The 18,307-nt window shown below is 48.2% G+C and overlaps 1 protein-coding gene across 1 annotated transcript in view; it reads left to right on the top strand.

Annotated features, from left to right (window-relative positions):
- Dync1h1 (dynein cytoplasmic 1 heavy chain 1) overlaps window positions 1-18,307 on the top strand; it is a 69,053-nt gene that overhangs the window by 14,473 nt on the left and 36,273 nt on the right. The window contains exons 6-27 of the mRNA XM_059279331.1: window positions 439-710; window positions 796-1,023; window positions 1,749-2,825; window positions 3,294-3,473; window positions 4,570-4,719; window positions 6,852-6,998; window positions 9,958-10,098; window positions 10,834-11,010; window positions 11,124-11,234; window positions 11,320-11,439; window positions 12,265-12,504; window positions 13,262-13,417; window positions 13,586-13,699; window positions 14,181-14,291; window positions 14,365-14,574; window positions 14,729-14,875; window positions 15,048-15,214; window positions 15,294-15,467; window positions 15,945-16,110; window positions 16,360-16,548; window positions 16,742-16,936; window positions 17,921-18,203. Coding sequence (XP_059135314.1) covers window positions 439-710; window positions 796-1,023; window positions 1,749-2,825; window positions 3,294-3,473; window positions 4,570-4,719; window positions 6,852-6,998; window positions 9,958-10,098; window positions 10,834-11,010; window positions 11,124-11,234; window positions 11,320-11,439; window positions 12,265-12,504; window positions 13,262-13,417; window positions 13,586-13,699; window positions 14,181-14,291; window positions 14,365-14,574; window positions 14,729-14,875; window positions 15,048-15,214; window positions 15,294-15,467; window positions 15,945-16,110; window positions 16,360-16,548; window positions 16,742-16,936; window positions 17,921-18,203 — 4,755 coding nt within the window. The remainder of the gene's footprint in view (window positions 1-438; window positions 711-795; window positions 1,024-1,748; window positions 2,826-3,293; window positions 3,474-4,569; window positions 4,720-6,851; window positions 6,999-9,957; window positions 10,099-10,833; window positions 11,011-11,123; window positions 11,235-11,319; window positions 11,440-12,264; window positions 12,505-13,261; window positions 13,418-13,585; window positions 13,700-14,180; window positions 14,292-14,364; window positions 14,575-14,728; window positions 14,876-15,047; window positions 15,215-15,293; window positions 15,468-15,944; window positions 16,111-16,359; window positions 16,549-16,741; window positions 16,937-17,920; window positions 18,204-18,307) is intronic.

The raw sequence follows: 18,307 nt of genomic DNA on the forward strand, positions 1-18,307 counted from the left end.
CCTCTGCAGGAGCAGCCAGTGCTCTTAACTACGGTGTCATCTCTCAACCCATCTCTGCTCTTAAGAAAAGCAAAACTGCTGGGCGGTGGTGGCGCACGCCTTTAATCCCAGCACTCGGGAGGCAGAGGCAGGCGGATCTCTATGCGTTCGAGGCCAGCCTGGGCTACCAAGCGAGATCCAGGGAAGGCGCAAAGCTACACAGGGAAACCCTGTCTCGAAAAAAAAAAAAAAAAAAAAGAGAAAAGAAAAAAAAGAAAAGAAAGAAAAGCAAAACTGAGGCCACGTTAGGGCTAGTGGTAATTTTTTTTTTCCAAATACCATGAGTGATTTTTCTGTAACTAAAGCATTTATAACATCAAAATGATTCCATAGTTAAGATGTAATTTACTTGACTTTCTTACTTTCCACAAAAGCCATTAACCCTTTCTGTCAATCCAGGTCTCAAGCAGGCGTTGGAAACAGTGAATGACTACAATCCTCTGATGAAAGATTTCCCTCTAAATGACTTGCTCTCTGCCACTGAGCTGGACAAAATAAGGCAGGCACTTGTTGCAATTTTCACACATCTGAGAAAGATCCGAAACACAAAATACCCCATTCAGCGGGCACTGCGTCTTGTGGAGGCAATTTCCAGAGACTTGAGTTCTCAGCTGCTCAAAGTCTTGGGCACTAGGAAGCTGATGCATGTAGCTTATGAAGAATTTGAAAAAGTAAGTCTTAGTTCTTAGAAAACCACCCTGAACCAGTGAGATGATGTGACGTAATGACAAGTCCATCTCCCACATTTCGCCATAGGTCATGGTGGCTTGCTTCGAAGTCTTCCAGACGTGGGATGATGAGTATGAGAAGCTCCAGGTGCTGTTGAGAGACATCGTCAAGAGGAAGAGGGAAGAGAACCTGAAGATGGTGTGGCGCATCAACCCTGCTCACAGGAAGCTTCAGGCGCGCCTTGACCAGATGAGAAAGTTCCGACGCCAGCATGAGCAGCTGAGGGCGGTCATTGTCAGGGTCCTGAGGCCACAGGTACGCCTGTTACAAACGTTCACGTGCTCTGTGCTTTGATGCCTAGTTCACGCTTTTAAAGAACTGCTTCGTACTTAGGGTTTTCTTCAGTTTTCCTTTGTCACTTGTCATCTTTGAGATCTTGTGATGCTGCGTTATGTTGTTCTAGGTATCCAAATACTTGGGGTGCAGTGCAGAGCAGAGTACTGGCCAACGTGTGAGGTCCCCGCTCCCCCACCATGCTCCACCCATTCCTTCTGCCCTTCACCTTGAGAGCCCTAGAGCCAGACACCCTGGGCTTTAGATTGTAGTGTGTGACTTTTACAGAGTCCTTGCCCATAAATTATGAGAAATGATTGTTTATCTCTGAACTTAATTAAAATAATTCAGTGCTTCCCTTTTTCTTTGTCCATTTTTGGGGTAGAGTATTTTGTTCTGTTTATTTTTTTTGTTTTGTTCCATCCTAGGGATTAAAGTCATCAGGTGCCGTGTTGCTGAACGACACTCTAGTCCTGGGTGTTCTTCTCCTCTTTGCATTCCCTCTTCTTTTTCACCAGTTATTCTTTCCTTTCTGAAAAAATAAAGACAAAAGTGTGCCAGGAGATCGTATGGCGCGGTCATGGTTGGATTATGACTGTCGAGGAAGGAAGGTTTGAAAGGCCACACTGCTGCGTCGTAACCCTGTGCTCTGCAATGACAGAATTCACTTCTTTTGCAAATATTTTTGTTCCAAATCTTTCTTTTAGGTCACAGCAGTTGCACAACAGAACCAAGGAGAGGCACCTGAACCCCAAGACATGAAGGTGGCTGAAGTCCTCTTTGATGCTGCAGATGCCAATGCTATCGAGGAGGTGAACCTGGCATATGAGAACGTCAAGGAAGTGGATGGGCTGGACGTTTCCAAAGAAGGTACAGAGGCTTGGGAGGCTGCCATGAAGAGATACGATGAGAGGATCGACCGTGTGGAGACCCGCATCACTGCCCGCCTTCGAGATCAACTCGGCACAGCCAAGAATGCCAACGAGATGTTTAGGATTTTCTCCAGGTTCAATGCACTGTTCGTCCGCCCACACATCCGAGGGGCCATCCGTGAATACCAGACCCAGCTGATCCAGCGTGTAAAAGATGACATCGAATCTCTGCACGACAAGTTCAAGGTCCAGTACCCTCAAAGCCAAGCTTGTAAAATGAGTCATGTCCGTGACTTGCCTCCTGTGTCAGGGTCTATCATCTGGGCTAAACAGATTGACAGACAGCTCACTGCCTACATGAAGCGAGTGGAAGATGTCCTGGGCAAAGGCTGGGAGAACCATGTGGAAGGGCAGAAGCTGAAGCAGGATGGAGACAGCTTTCGAATGAAGCTCAACACCCAGGAGATCTTCGACGACTGGGCAAGGAAGGTTCAGCAGCGCAACCTTGGTGTCTCGGGGCGCATCTTCACCATTGAGAGTGCTCGTGTGCGGGGTCGCACTGGGAATGTGCTCAAGTTGAAGGTGAACTTCCTTCCAGAGATCATAACTCTGTCCAAAGAAGTGCGAAACCTCAAGTGGCTTGGTTTCCGTGTGCCACTTGCCATTGTGAACAAGGCTCACCAAGCCAACCAACTCTACCCATTTGCTATCTCACTGATTGAAAGTGTCCGCACTTACGAGCGTACCTGTGAGAAGGTGGAGGAGCGCAACACCATCTCGCTCTTGGTGGCCGGCTTGAAAAAGGAGGTGCAGGCCTTGATCGCAGAAGGCATTGCCTTGGTGTGGGAGTCCTACAAACTCGACCCGTATGTGCAGCGCCTGGCGGAGACAGTGTTCAACTTCCAGGAGAAGGTAACTTCATTTGACCCTTCAGCATGTGTGGTGGATCTAGTCGCTAAGTCAGGGAACACTGGTTCTCCCCAGCAGTCTGTAAGACTGGAGCTAAAGCCACTGGAGCTCGGGAGGAGAGACGTTTCCTGGGGCTTTGGGAATGCTGGCGAGGAACACTGAGAAATCTAGATAGAGAAGGACATGGGGGGCCATAGGCAGGTGCCGATACAGCTAGAGGGGGAGGTGTCTCCAGACCTGTAGGAGTGCTTGTTCCCTGAGCAGGGCAGAGGGAAAGACACTGGTGGTGTTCCTGGCCATCCTTTCCTCTCTGGGCCATGCAGGGGAAGCCGCATCCTCACGCCAGCGCCTAGGGCTAGGTGTTTATGGAGGGACTTCTCTGCCCTCAGTGAGCAGAGTTCTTCATGAGAGGAACAGGAGTAAAAGTCATAGAGCAAGTGGATGTTTTAATGCTAAACACACCTCCTCCAGGTGGACGATCTCCTGATAATTGAGGAAAAAATAGACCTGGAAGTCCGTTCCTTGGAAACCTGCATGTATGATCACAAGACCTTCTCCGAAATCTTGAACAGAGTTCAGAAAGCAGTGGACGACCTAAACCTGCACTCCTACTCCAATCTGCCCATCTGGGTCAACAAGCTGGACATGGAGGTATGGCTGGGTTGGCCAGAGCGCTTTCCGTTTCTGCTGTCCCCGCAGGCATGAGCCCTGTTAGGTGCGGCCTGTAGTTGTCTGCAAAGCATTTCCTTAGATACTCACTTGGCTGGTCCTCCAGAATCCCTCAACCAATGCCACAGCAGAATGCTCTGTGCCCTGTCCCCTTCAGTTCTCAGCTAGGAGCAGGGAGTTGAGGCTCAGAGGAGAGCCCCTCCTTTTGCTGGATACATGCCAGGTTCCTATTGGTCTTTCTCTCCTGGTCATAGGGTTTCAGTTGTTTTCTTTTTTTGGTGGCAGTGGTGGTGATGCTGGGGATGGAGTCCAGTGCCTTTCTCACCAATGATCCACTCTGCAGCCGCTAGCCCTCCGGGCATCCTTCTCTGACCACTGCCCTCTCCACACCAGATTCCTAAAGCTGTGGAAGGGTGAGGCCAGGGCTGAGTGGCTTTTCTTACAGCCGCATTTGGAGAGGACAAGTGGCTAGAGAGGCCATAGCAGAGGTTACAGATTGAACGTGGCTGGTTCTCTCCTTAAATTTAAAATGGTTTCCACGCAGAGGATATGGTAGGAAGAAGAGTTAACAGCCCACAGAAGCTGTGGATGGCCCTCAGCCCTCACATTCCTGCGGTATAGTATGGCCTAGGGCACACTGGTGGCCAAGACATGCAGAAGTCCTGTCTGTCACAGGACATTTGCCTCATTCTGGACAGAGAGAAGGCTTTCTTCTACTTGTTGAAGGGAAATGGCTTGATCTCCAGTCACTGTTTCTAATTTCATCTCTAAAGCTATCTACCTCCAAGCGCCACAAAATCGCACATAAAGTGAGTTTTCCATCATAAATAATAGCCACCAAGAGTTTAACTGCCTCTACAACATGGCATTAAGTCTCCCTGTCACTTAGGAGCCAGGGAGACTGGTGATCACAAGTCCCAAAGGTGGAGAATGCAGCCGAGATGAGGTTGTAGATGGGACGGAAGGGAGACAGAATGGCAGTTGCAAACCCGGCTTTGACACCTGCCACCTTCTCATTCTCGTGCTTTGTGAGCTCCCCTGCAAAAGCAGCCACTCAGTGACTGTGCTTTCTCTGTAGATTGAAAGGATCCTGGGTGTTCGTCTGCAAGCTGGACTCAGAGCTTGGACCCAGGTTCTGCTTGGACAAGCTGAAGATAAAGCAGAAGTAGACATGGATACAGATGCTCCACAAGTTAGTCACAAGCCTGGTGGAGAGCCAAAGATCAAAGTGAGTATTTCCATTGGCACTCACCTGGGTATAAGCAAAACAAGGTCCTCCCCTTGGGAAGGACCTCTAGAAGCTAAGGCAAGAGGATCACAAGTTCAGGGTTGGCCTAGGCTATGTAGTGAAACCCAGTCTCAAGAAAAAAAGGTGCCTGTGAGGACAAGGTCTGGGGATATAGCTCAGTGTTAGAACGCTTGTTTAGAATTTGGGAATCCTATATTGGATTCCTGGCACCGGGACTGGGGACTGTAGGGTATACAAAGAAGTCACCTTACACTGGAAAAGCCTAACAGCACCACCAGTGATGTGGGTGTTACTACATACTTATAATGTCTTGCGATGGGAAGGGCACTTCACACCTGCTTTTTCTCCAGAAAACTTAGAAGAGAAATAAAAGCTCACACTGATGGTCAATCTGCACAGCATCTGACCAGAGCTCTCCTGAAGTGTCAGGGTTATGGAAAATAGACAGTGCCTTGGGTTGGAAAGGGTTGAGAACAGGACAACTAAATTCAAGTGCAGGGTGAGCCAGGCTATATCAGTGTCAGTGACGCTGCTGAAACACTTTGTACTTTCTTTGCAATTTTCTATCAGTTCAAAATAATTTCAAAACAGCCATAAAGAACTCAAAGTCTGATTTAGGAAACATACACGAGGGAATTCTTACTTGCCCAGTATCTATATGATAAACAATTTCAATAACTGCATGTAACAAGTTGTCTGAGTTCAGGCCAGCAGCAGAGCAGCCCCATGCTGGACAGTAGGCTGAAGGCTCTGCATTGTGTTAGCAGGAACTGTGTGCTCCCAAAGGTGTCTGCTTGGCAGTGATCCATACATCCTGGATCAATGTTTCCTGTTTACATTCTTTGTGTTTATTTACCTATACATTTGGCTCACAGCGTGGAAACCCAAATGAACTACACCAGTAGTCTTGATCTGAGAGAAGCCATTGATACTTTTAACTACAAGCTCTATCTTTTTTTCTATTTTTTTAAAACATTTTATTTTCATTCATGTTTATGTTTTTGTGCGTGTGTGCCATGTGCTTGCAGAGGCCAGAAGAAGGTGTCAGATCACCTGGAGCTGGAATTACAGCTCATGGCTCCTGATGTGGGTGCTGGGAACTGAACTGGGGTCCTCTAGACGGTCAGGATGTGTGTAGTCTTAACTGCTCATGCCAGCTCTCCTGGCCCTTCGTCTGTCTTTCTTTTCCTTTGCTTTGGGGTTTTTTTGGTTTTGGGTTTTGGTTTTTTGGGGGTTTTTTTGTGGTTTTTTTTTTTTTTTTTTTTTTTTTTGAGACAGGGTCTCTCTGGATCTGGTTGTCCTGCAACTCACTCTGTAGACCAGGGTGGCTTGAACTCACAAATACCTACCTGCCTCTGTCTCTTGAGTGCTGGGATTAAGGATGTGCACCACTACATCCCCTCTTTCTTCTTTAATGCTTAATTTCTTAACCTTTTAGTCCTATAGTTCTTTGTTCCTAAAGCATTCTTTAGGTAAATTTTTTAAATTATGTTTATTTGCTTGGGGAAGGAGCATGTGTACCATGGCCTGCTTGTGGAAATCAGAGGACACCTAGTGGGAGTCAGTTCTCTCCTCCTTCCGTGTGGGCCTAGGGGTCAAACTCAGTTGTCAAGGCTTAGCAACAGTCCCCTTTACCAGCTGAACCATCTCATCAGCCCATAAACATGCTTTTTAAAATATTGTATCCCAGTGAAACAATACGTGTGTCTAACTTAATCAATTCATTAGCCAGTGGAGATAAAGGTGGACTTCTGAAGTAGCCTGAAGTACTGACTTGCAGTAGCACAGACAGTGGAGATCAGATCATTCTCTGTATGGTTCAGCTGCTTCAGTGATACTAGTTTTTCAGGCCTCGAGGTCATTTTATTGAGCATGTGGAGTCCAACACAGGCACCAGGGCACCTCGAACAGATGAAGCAGTGCCTATCCCCAACCTCTTGTGATCTTAGAGGGACAAATGTGAACTAGTCCAGGAGTACATCTGATAAAGTGTCAGACTTTGTGGTTCTAACCAAAGATGTCATGATTTAGACAAAGAAGATTGTTAAGAATCAAAACCATTTTATTAAAATACGTTGCTGAGTAAAAACAAAACTTTTTTTTTTTAACAGAACGTTGTTCATGAGCTTAGAATAACAAACCAGGTAATCTATTTGAATCCACCCATCGAAGAGTGCAGGTACAAGCTATACCAGGAGATGTTCGCCTGGAAGATGGTTGTGCTATCCCTGCCCAGGATCCAGAGTCAGAGGTACCAGGTAAGCATCCAGGATCTCCAAACACGTGCCCTCTGACCAGGTCTCACCTGGACTCGGATGCTACTTCTCAGGATGTGTCATTAAACAAGCCCTGTACATGTCTTTTCATGTACAGGTCCCGTGTTCTAAGGGAAAGCTTGGCATTTGCAGTCTCCCTCATCTCCTCAAAGTTTCCTCCATGAGCTTCTTTGGTTTTTCTTTTCAAACAGGGTTTCTCTGTGTAGCCCTGGCTATTTTGGAACTCACTCTGTAGACCAGGCTGGCCTCGAACTCATCTAGATTCTTCTGGCTCTGCCTCCTGAGCTCTGGTGTTAAAGGCACCTGTCACTATGCCTGGCCCATGAACTCCTTTGATAATCCCATCCTCCTGTTTTCCTCTCTACCCCATTGTTACTTTGTTTAGTTTTGGACACTGGGTCTCACCGTACAGTCCTAGCCGACCACCAGCCTCAGCCTCGTGAATACTGGGATGGCCACACCCAGCTCCTACTTCAGAGAAATTTTCAAGAAGTGGGAACCATGAGCTCCTATCTGCAGCCTTATTTATCAGCACGTAGCTCTTCTCACTTCATTTGTAGCTCCCCACTGACAAGTTTAAAGCCAATCCTAGATTATAGTCTTCCTGGTATACTTGTAGGGCCAGAGGAAAACCCGAAAGACCTTTTTGTCCATAATTCTAGCCAGATTCCACAGCTCTGCTGTGCAGTCTGTTCTAGAACTTAGTAATTATGATAGAACCACACCCTTTACAATTTAAATAAATAAATAAGTTTATTATTTTTTCAATTTTAATTTTTATTTTATGTGTATTGGTTTTTTTTGTTTGTTTGTTTTGTTTTTTTTTTCCTGCTTGTATGTCTGTGTGAGGGTATTAGAACCCCTGGAACTGGAGTTACAAACAGTCTTGAGCTGCCACATGGGTGCTAGGAGTTGAACCTGGGTCCTCTGGAAGAGTAGCCAGTGCTCAGAACTACTGGGCCATCTTTCCAACCCCCAAACACACCTTTTTTTCCCCATGACTTTGAGCATAAATGTCACTCTTCTAGGGTTTATTTGTTGTTGTTTAGTTACGTTATTTGGGGCGTGTGTGTGCATACACACACTTCTTCACCTGTCACAGACAGTGAAGGTCAGGGAACAACTTGCAGGTCAGATGTCTCCTTCCACCTTGTAGGTTCATTCTGGGAATTGAACTCAAGACATGGGCTTGGCGTCAGGTGCCTACTGAGCCATCTCCCTGGTCCTTGAGTATGTTTTGCTCAGCTAATCAAAACCATGCTATGAATTTTGGTTTCTGTCCCAGGCATCTGCATTATCATCTTTGTGACCCTCCTTGTCCTAGTCTGTGTTTAAGGCTTTGCATTGTCTTGTTTCTCTCCACACTGACAAATGAAAGCTTGCTTGTTCCTGGACACTAATACTCAGACACTTGTGCACCCTTCAGCCAGCTCTGCCCTGACATAGCCATCTCCACATTCACATGCAACCTGACCTCTCCCGGAGCCCAGGCCCATCTCTGCAGTTGCTGCTTTTCATCTCTGTTCTGTCCTGTAGACGAATTTCTAAATGGTCTTATTAAATAAAAACATGGAGCCAAATATAAGAGTGAAAACCTGAGCGATCAGGGAAATAGGGAAAGCCACAGCTAACCTCACCTCACCAACTCCACAGCTTCCAAAGAGACCTACTCCTGTCTACCCACGCCCATATGCCTTTCTGTTCTGTTCTCTCATTTGCTCTCTCAGCCCAGCTACATCACTTCCTCTTCTTGCCCAGCTCTGTCACTTCCTATCTATCTATACAGACCTCCAGACCTCTATGGTTGGTGCTGGGATTAAAGGCGTGTGTCACCATGCCTGGCTCTGTTCCCCCAGTATGACCTTGAACTCACAGAGATCCAGATAGATGCCTGCCTGCCAAGTGATAAGAATAAAGGCGTATGCTGCCATTGCCTGACTTCTGTTTAATATAATGGCTGTCTTTTTCCTCTGATCTCCAGGCAAGCTTTATGTATTAGCGCACAGATAAAATATCACCACACTGTCCCGTAGCCGTGACTTGGTGCCCTTCTTGCTGTACTCCTTCCTCTCTGGGCCCTCTTCCCACCCAGTCCAGAAAGCATGTGTTAGCCGTAAAGACGCCTGCCGTCACTGTCTCTAAAGTTCCTCCTGCTGTTTCCCCAGTCACTGGAGGTGCCGCCATCTCCTTGGGTTACTAATGTTTCCTCCTACCGTTCTCTCTGCCTCTGCTCCCTAAAACTAGTCTTCACCTTCGGAGTAAGCCTGCCGGCCTTTGCTCCTCTGCGGCTCTCTCGCAGCCTGCCGCCTCTCCTGCGGAAAGCGGCCGTCCTGGTGCTTGTGGGGCCCATAGTTACCTTCGTGCCCTTCTGACCTTAATGTCGGCTTCTCCCCTCCTGGCTCTGCTCAGGCCTCGCTGAACTCTTGCTGGCCCTCAACCGTGCAGACTGACTCTGGCATCAATTCCTGTCCTACAAAAAATAAGGAAAGCACGACCCATCCCTGTCCTCCCTCTCTTCCCTACTCATTCTGCACAGACTTGCTTCCCACCTGACACTCTGTACATGGGTGTGCTTTGTCTCCATCCTCCTGTAGACTCTGACTTCGTGGGAGTGGGAGTGTCTGTTTATTGTACTTAGACTGAGGCCTAACGTGTAGGAGGTGCTCAGGCAGTTCAGATGAACCAAGGGCTCCTTGCATTCTTTACCCTGTGCCATTAGTGTCTCCATGTTTTCCGGTTTGTGGTTACTCTGGTGTTCCCTTTATTGGTTTAACGAGTTAAATATAATCAGGCTTCTTGTTACTTGTGCCTAGGGAAAGTGGATATTATCTCTTAAAAGATAATCTTGATGGTGACTTTTAGTCATTTTTAGTAAATAAAGGTGACTGAGATTGGCATTGTGTGCACTGTTTAACATTCGTATCCTGCTCTTGTTGGTCAGGTGGGCGTGCATTATGAATTGACTGAGGAAGAGAAGTTCTATCGGAATGCATTGACACGCATGCCTGATGGCCCCGTCGCCCTGGAAGAGTCGTACTCTGCGGTCATGGGCATTGTGACTGAAGTTGAGCAGTATGTTAAGGTAAGATGCTCTTGACTCCCTCCCAATGCAGTGGATACTCTATTCTAGACATGCAAGAGGATGAGAGAAGGGCTGGGGTGTAGCTAGAGGCCCTGGGTTCAATCCCCAGCACCACCAAAAAAGGAAGAAAGAAGGAAAAAATACTGGGAAGCTAATAAGTCTTAATAGGTAGTATGGTCCAATGGGCAACACTTGCTTTATTTATTTATTTATTTATTATCTATCTTCTATGTGTTTATTTATTTGGAGGCAGGGTCTTACTCCTTATTCTAGCCCTGGCTGGCCTGGAGTTACTTGCTTTGTAGACCAGGCTGACCTAGACCCTGGAATTCTTTTGTCTCCTGAGAGCTGCAATTACATGTGTGTCCCCACACCTGGCTGTGTCTTACCATGTAGTGTGGGCTGGTCTGGAACTAACTATGTAGACCAGATTTGCCTTGAACTCACAGAGTTCACCTGTCTCTGCCTCACAGTGCTAGGATTAAAGGTGTGCACCATCACACCTCATGATTTGCTTATTTTAAAGCCAAGAGTGAATAGTAGGATAAATCTTGTAGGGTCTTAACTATGGTTTTCAGGCAAAGTAAATGTTCTCCTTTTGCTGGATTAGTTCTGAGACTGAAGTGAGGGTTTCTAATGGCACGAAAACGTGCATCTGGACTGTGGCATAATGTTGCTAGTATATTAGTGGTCTACAGAACAGCAGCTGGAATCGGGCGTGTTCCTTATTTGCAGGTCTGGCTTCAGTACCAGTGCTTATGGGACATGCAGGCGGAGAACATCTACAACAGGCTTGGGGAAGACCTCAACAAGTGGCAGGCTCTCCTGGTCCAGATAAGGAAAGCCAGGGGGACCTTCGACAACGCAGAGACCAAGAAAGAGTTTGGACCCGTGGTGATAGATTACGGCAAGGTGAGCGTGGCTTGTTCTCGAACAGTGTCAGGAGACTGGAAAAGCTGGACTGGTGTTTGGCTCTGCGCTGGAGCTGAGAAGTGACAAGGCTGTGTGTATCACTTCACCTGCAGGTCCAGTCCAAGGTGAACCTGAAGTATGACTCCTGGCATAAGGAGGTGCTCAGCAAATTTGGGCAGATGCTGGGGTCCAACATGACAGAATTCCATTCCCAGATCTCAAAGGTGAGGAGTGGGGATGTTGCCCAGGGAACTGGCGGCTACAGGTTAAGCCTGGTCCCGTGGTAAAATACAGCCTTCTCTCCAACAGTCTCGCCAAGAGCTGGAGCAGCACTCTGTGGACACGGCCAGTACCTCTGACGCAGTGACCTTCATCACCTATGTGCAGTCTCTAAAACGGAAGATCAAGCAGTTTGAGAAGCAAGTTGAAGTGAGTTCTCATGTTTGACCCGTGATTAGCTGTTAATATCTTATGTTCTGAGGGACTCAGCACCTGAGGAGCATTTCTTACAGTGCCATAAGCCACCATGACCACCGGATGTGCTTGTTAGAATGCACTGTGGCCAGCCTGGCGTGATGGCACACACCTGCCGTCCAGCATTTGGGAGGCTTAGGCAGGAGGATTGTGAGTTTAGGCCAGATTGGTCTTCATAACAAGACCTGGTCTCAGAAAAGAGGCTGCTGGGAGCAGAGACGTGCCTGAGTGGGTAAAGGCGCCTGCTGCCAAGCCTGATGACCACGTGGTGAAAGGAGAGAACCGACTTCCATAACTTGTCCTCTGCCTTCTGCACACATGCTGCGACACATGTGCTCCCCGCCACACACACCCTAAATGCGTGTGAAGAAAAAAGCGTGCAAACACTGCACATGGAGTCTGGCAGTCTGCCCTTGAAAGGCTCTGGGTGGTTGTCATGCACAGTTCGGTTTGAGAGGCACTGTGTCTAAACCTCTGACTGCTTTCCAGAACTTAGGAGTGGAGTGTTCCCTTGTAATTTAGGATAAAGGATGAAGCACAGCGCAGGGGCTCTGCCTGCTGGGTGCTCTTAGGTGTAGTAACTGGCGGGCCACTCCAGACTCGGCACCATCACTCTGACCACAGTAATCTGGAGGTGGACAGTTGGGGACGAGCAGATGCCTTGGTCTGTGGTTCTGGGCGGGGGTGGGGTGGGGCGGGGTGCTCTCTCTTGTTGGGACTTTGGCAGTAGTTTTCCTGTGTTATAGAAAACCAAAACAAAGGATCTTTTACCTCTCAAAGCTCTACCGCAATGGGCAGCGTCTGCTGGAAAAACAAAGGTTCCAGTTCCCACCTTCTTGGCTTTACATTGACAACATCGAGGGTGAGTGGGGGGCCTTCAATGACATCATGCGCCGGAAGGACTCTGCCATCCAGCAGCAGGTGGCAAATCTGCAAATGAAGATCGTGCAGGAGGACCGAGCTGTGGAGAGCCGCACCACCGACCTGTTGACAGACTGGGAGAAGACCAAACCCGTCACGGTGAGCCTCGCTAAGCCCGCCTGCCCGCCTGCAGCATAGCATGGGTTACTGCTGTCAGGGATGGGATTGCCCTCTGTAATTGAAAGGCTGGGCTGGCAGCCAGTCCTGTAGGCTGAGGCAGAAGGATCACCTGAGTGGGTGAGTTGAGGGCAGCATAGCAAGGTGAAAGCAATAGCAGTAGAGAGTGAGATGCTGGAAGTAGAGCCGGTAGAGGTCTTACCTGGTGTGTGGATGCCCCAGTATTTGTAGATGTGAGTGTGAAAGCCAGGGCCGTCATTATTTACACAGAGGGATAGTCATTTCAGTCATTCAGTTATTTATTTCTTTAATGTCTGTGGGTGTTCTGCCTGCATGTCTGTCTGTGCACCGTGTGTATGCAGTGCCTCTGGAGGCCAGAAGAGGGTGTCAGATCTCTTGGAACTGGAGGCAGAGACAGTTGTGAGCTGCCATTTTGGTGCTAGGACTCGAACCCAGGTCCTTTGGAAGAGAGCAGTCAGTGCTCTTAACCACTGAGCCCCCCAGAGGTGTTTTTAAATGATTAAAGCTTGTTTTGCTGTTTTTAAACTGCCCTTAGACATGCTCAGAATTTAGAATTTGTTCCCCAAACAGCTCAAGGTTCACAAGGCAGCTGCTAGCTGCATACATCATGGGGAGATGTGGTTCCTGTCTTGTCACTGTTGGCCCTCCACTGTCTTTAAGCCCCAGGGCCCCCTCTCCTGGGACAGTCCTGCCACTCTCTGTGCTTTGGCTATTCCAGGGCAATCTGCGCCCTGAGGAGGCTCTTCAGGCCCTGACCATATACGAAGGGAAGTTTGGCCGGCTGAAGGATGACAGAGAGAAATGTGCAAAGGCCAAGGAAGCGCTGGAACTGACAGACACAGGACTCCTCAGTGGCAGTGAAGAGCGTGTACAGGTAAGGACCTGTGAGGGCAAAGTCTGGAGACCTGCTCCACCAGACTCCACCACTGTCCTGGTCATCCAAAGGGCCCTGGCAGATGCTAAGGTGGTTTTTCTTTTTGTTGCTAATTTGTAAGCTGCTCTAATGTCCCCAGTTTAACTACCTTGCTGTTCTCAATCGCAGGTGGCCTTGGAGGAATTACAGGACCTCAAAGGTGTTTGGTCAGAACTTTCTAAGGTCTGGGAACAAATTGATCAAATGAAGGAGCAACCATGGGTCTCTGTTCAGCCTCGTAAGGTAACTTGTTGAAGTGTATGTCTGAGTCTGTCTACTTATTAGCAGTCACAGAAAGAACGTTGCAAGTTCACAAGCTGTCCCTTAGGTCCTTACGTGTTATTGATGTGGTTCATCGAGACTGATGTGAACTGTCTTAGAGCCATTCAAAAGCTTGTAGCTCAGTAGGTGGAGTGCTCACCCAGCCTGCACAGAACCTTAGGTTCAGTCCCCAGATTGCCGGCTGCTGGAGTCGGGGGGCCTTTGTAAGTTCAAGGCTACCTTTGGATACATGAGACCATGTATCGAAAGGAAATTTAAAAAAAAAAAAAACCATACAGTGTTGTTGATGTTGATGTTGGTTTGTGTGTGTGTGTGTGTGTGTGTGTGTGTGTGTGTGTATGTATGTGTGTGTGTGTGTGAGAGAGAGAGAGAGAGAGAGAGAGAGAGAGAGAGAGAGAGAGAGAGAGAGAGAGATTGATTCCATTCTCGTGTCTCCTGACAGCTTCGACAGAACTTAGATGGCCTCTTGAACCAGCTGAAGAACTTCCCTGCACGGCTTCGGCAGTACGCCTCCTATGAGTTTGTTCAGAGGCTGCTGAAAGGCTACATGAAGGTGGGTGACTCTCCCTCTGGGTACTAGGTGTCTTTTCAGAGGACGCTGCTCACGTCCTGTCTACCCTGCACAGATAAACATGCTGGTAATTGAACTGAAGTCTGAGGCACTTAAAGACCGGCACTGGAAACAGCTGATGAAGCGGCTTCACGTGAACTGGGTGGTGTCTGAGCTGACCCTGGGCCAGATCTGGGATGTTGACCTCCAGAAGAACGAAGCTGTTGTCAAGGATGTGCTGCTGGTGGCGCAGGGGGAGATGGCTTTGGAGGAGTTTTTGAAGCAGGCGAGTGATGGGAGTGGGCGTCGGGCTGTTCATGGACTTGACTGTGAAGTGAGGCCGCGTCATCTACGTGTCTCTGTCCCCAATGTTTGCTGCCTACAAATGCTGAGTGCTGATTTGTGCTGGTAATGAATGGCCTCTTCCTGGCTCCACTCAGATACGGGAAGTGTGGAATACATACGAACTGGACTTAGTCAACTATCAGAACAAATGCCGCCTAATCCGAGGCTGGGATGACCTCTTCAACAAGGTCAAGGAGCACATCAACAGCGTGTCCGCCATGAAGCTCTCTCCATACTATAAGGTTAGAGGCGGGGGCTCTCTTCTGCAACCGGGATTACACCTTAAGTGTCTGCTTATGTAAAATGCGGGTCAGACAACTTGATGGGATCCTGATTTGCAATTTTCCATCACCTTTGGCGTATCCTTGGGGGGAAGGTTAGTGGTTGAGCTCTGCCCTCCTGTGTACCCACCAGGTGTTTGAAGAAGATGCCCTGAGCTGGGAAGACAAGCTGAACCGGATCATGGCCCTCTTCGACGTGTGGATTGATGTGCAGAGGCGCTGGGTCTACTTGGAGGGCATCTTCACAGGCAGTGCGGACATTAAACATCTGCTGCCCGTGGAAACCCAGCGCTTCCAGAGGTACAGCTCCAGCAGGACCAGGCACTGGCAGGGCTGAGGAGCCCCTGCCAAGGCTGACCAGCTCTCCTTTCTTCTCTAGTATCAGCACAGAGTTTTTGGCTCTGATGAAAAAAGTCTCCAAGTCTCCACTTGTGATGGATGTTCTGAACATACAGGGAGTACAGCGGTCTCTGGAGCGGTTGGCAGACCTGCTCGGAAAGATCCAGAAAGCCTTGGGGGAATACCTAGAACGAGAGCGGTCGTCTTTCCCCAGGTAAGCTGAGACAGCCAAGTTCAACTGGGCTCTGCTCCCTTTTCCTGGTGTCACTCAGCTTTGATGTTGAGGATTCTGATGACCAAGTCGTTGGCTGAGTCCTCTGCCTTGCAGCACTGGTTCCTAATGCTCCCCAAACTCCCAGTTTTCCACCTCAGTTCACTAAGCTCATTTTCCTGCCAAGCCACTTGCTCACTCCAGGGTCTAGCTCTGCTGTCTCCTGAGTGGCCTCTCCTCCTTTCCAAGGAGTTTGCTTATGGTGAGTGGAGCAGATGCTGTCAAAATGACTGTAGTGAATGACGTTGAACTCCTCCAAGTCTTATTGTAAACATGTCTCTTGCCAAGCCCTGGAGGTGTTGGCATGAGATCTGAGTTCAGGCTGGAGCTCTTCCTTCCGGCTGCCTCTCTTATACTTGAGCATTTGCTCAGTCACCCTCTGTACACCAGGCAGTAGCAGCTGGGTTCTATTGATTTCAGGTTCTACTTTGTGGGTGATGAAGATCTGCTTGAAATCATTGGAAATAGCAAGAATGTAGCTAAGTTGCAGAAGCACTTCAAGAAAATGTTCGCTGGCGTTTCCAGCATCATCTTAAATGAGGACAACTCTGTGGTCCTTGGCATTTCATCTCGAGAAGGAGAGGAGGTAGGTAGTATGACTGTGACTCAGAGCCGGGCGGTGGTGGCGCATCCCAGCACTCAGGAGGCAGAGGCAGGCGGATCTTTGTGAGTTGGAGGCCAGTCTGGTCTACAGAGCGAGATCCAGGAAAGGTGCAAAGCTACACAGAGAAACCCTGTCTCGAAAAAACAAAACCAAAACCAAAAATGACTGTGACTCAGAAACTTCTCTCACATACTTGCACTCTTAATTCTTGACATGTTTTTTTATCTTCAGGTTATGTTTAAAACTCCAGTGTCCATCACTGAACACCCCAAAATCAATGAGTGGCTCACTCTGGTGGAAAAGGAAATGAGAGTCACCCTGGCTAAACTTCTGGCAGAGTCCGTTACAGAAGTGGAGATTTTTGGAAAAGCAACCTCAATTGACCCAAATACCTATATTACTTGGATTGATAAATACCAGGTAATCTTTAAGAGAAGCAGGCAGGCTGAAGATGGAAGTGCTGACTGACTTGAAAATGACCCCTTGGGACCCGGGCAATGACACCTGTAGTCTGGCTCTTCGGGAAGCGAGACAGGAAGACTACCCCAAGCAGTGTAGTAATACCCCATCTCAAAAAAATGACCCCGTGGATCTGCTATCTTGTTTCTTTCAGGCCCAGTTAGTGGTATTGTCAGCCCAAATAGCCTGGTCTGAAAACGTGGAGAATGCGCTAAGCAGCGTCGGGGGAGGTGGCGATGTGGCCCCCTTACAGTCCGTGCTGAGCAATGTGGAGGTCACCCTCAACGTGTTAGCAGACTCTGTCCTCATGGAGCAGCCCCCTCTCCGAAGACGGAAGCTGGAGCACTTGGTGAGCCTCATGCCTGAGCCCCTTCTTAACTCGCAGCTCAAGTAGTGAAAGGAAAAGAGGCTTAAAAATGGACCTTTTGGGGACTAGAGAGATGGCTCAGTGGTTAAGAACACACATTGCTCTTCCTGAGGACCTGAGTTCGATTCCCAGTGGCTTACAACTGCATGTAACCCCAGCTCCAGGGAGATTTCTGACCTCTGTAAGCACTTGAATTCATGTGCACATACTCCCCATGCACATAATTAATAAAAAAAAAAATTTTAATGGACTTTTTGTATAAAAGAAAAGTAAGCTGGGAGTTGTGGTCTACACCTGTAACCTTAGCATTGGGGAGGTAGAGGCAGGAGGCTTGGGAATTCTAGGCCAGCCTGGCTTACATGAGTGGACATAGGCATTCAGTCTTTGTTTCTCTGTTCCTCTTTTAAGATAATCTTGGTGAAGGCAGGTTGGTAAAATGCTTGCTGCACTGCCTTCCAGTGCCCCGGGTCCTGGAAAAACTGCTCAAACAATAAAGGTGGATTCCTCTGAAAAGTGACACCCAGAGTTGGCCCCAGCCTCTGTGTACGCATGCATACATACACCCACAAAAGGATGATGTGTTATGGAGGTGTTGGGCGCCTAGATGGGAGGAAGAAAGTGACCAGCTTTTTGAGGGTGTACACTCCCCAGCAGGGTGACTGCCGCAGCCTGGTGGCACAAAGTGGGCAGTCCGTGGGGTAGACGTGAGAAAGCTGCTGTGTCTCGTTCAGCTGCACAGGGCTGTTGCTTACTGTAGGTTTTTGGCTTTTGTGTTTTCTGTAGCCCTGAGTCTGTGATACCGTTGCGTGGATGCGTGGATGACATTTCCACTGTCCCTGTGGGTGAAGTTCTGTTGGGGTTTGGAATATTTGCTGCTAGTCACTGTAACAGCCTAAATCCTAATGTAAACTTAACAGATAGTCTGCAGAAGTTACTTTAGCTTGTGGCAAATTTTTACTTCCTCAGATCACAGAGTTGGTTCACCAAAGAGATGTTACCAGGTCCTTGATCAAAAGCAAAATCGACAACGCCAAGTCTTTTGAATGGCTCAGCCAGATGCGATTTTACTTTGACCCTAAGCAAACTGATGTGCTGCAGCAGCTGTCCATTCAGATGGCAAACGCCAAGTTTAACTATGGCTTTGAGTACCTGGGCGTTCAAGACAAGCTGGTTCAGACACCCCTCACTGACCGTTGCTATTTGACAATGACACAGGCTTTGGAGGCCAGGCTTGGGGGCTCTCCATTTGGTAAGTTATTTCACAAACCTGGACAGATGGGGTTGGGTGTCCTTTTTATACACTAAGCTGATGGTTGGGGTGCTTTTCTACATTCCATGGTTTCTACATTCTAA

The sequence above is a fragment of the Peromyscus eremicus genome, chromosome 14 (genome assembly GCF_949786415.1).
Source record: "Peromyscus eremicus chromosome 14, PerEre_H2_v1, whole genome shotgun sequence".
Classification (NCBI taxonomy): domain Eukaryota; kingdom Metazoa; phylum Chordata; class Mammalia; order Rodentia; family Cricetidae; genus Peromyscus; species Peromyscus eremicus.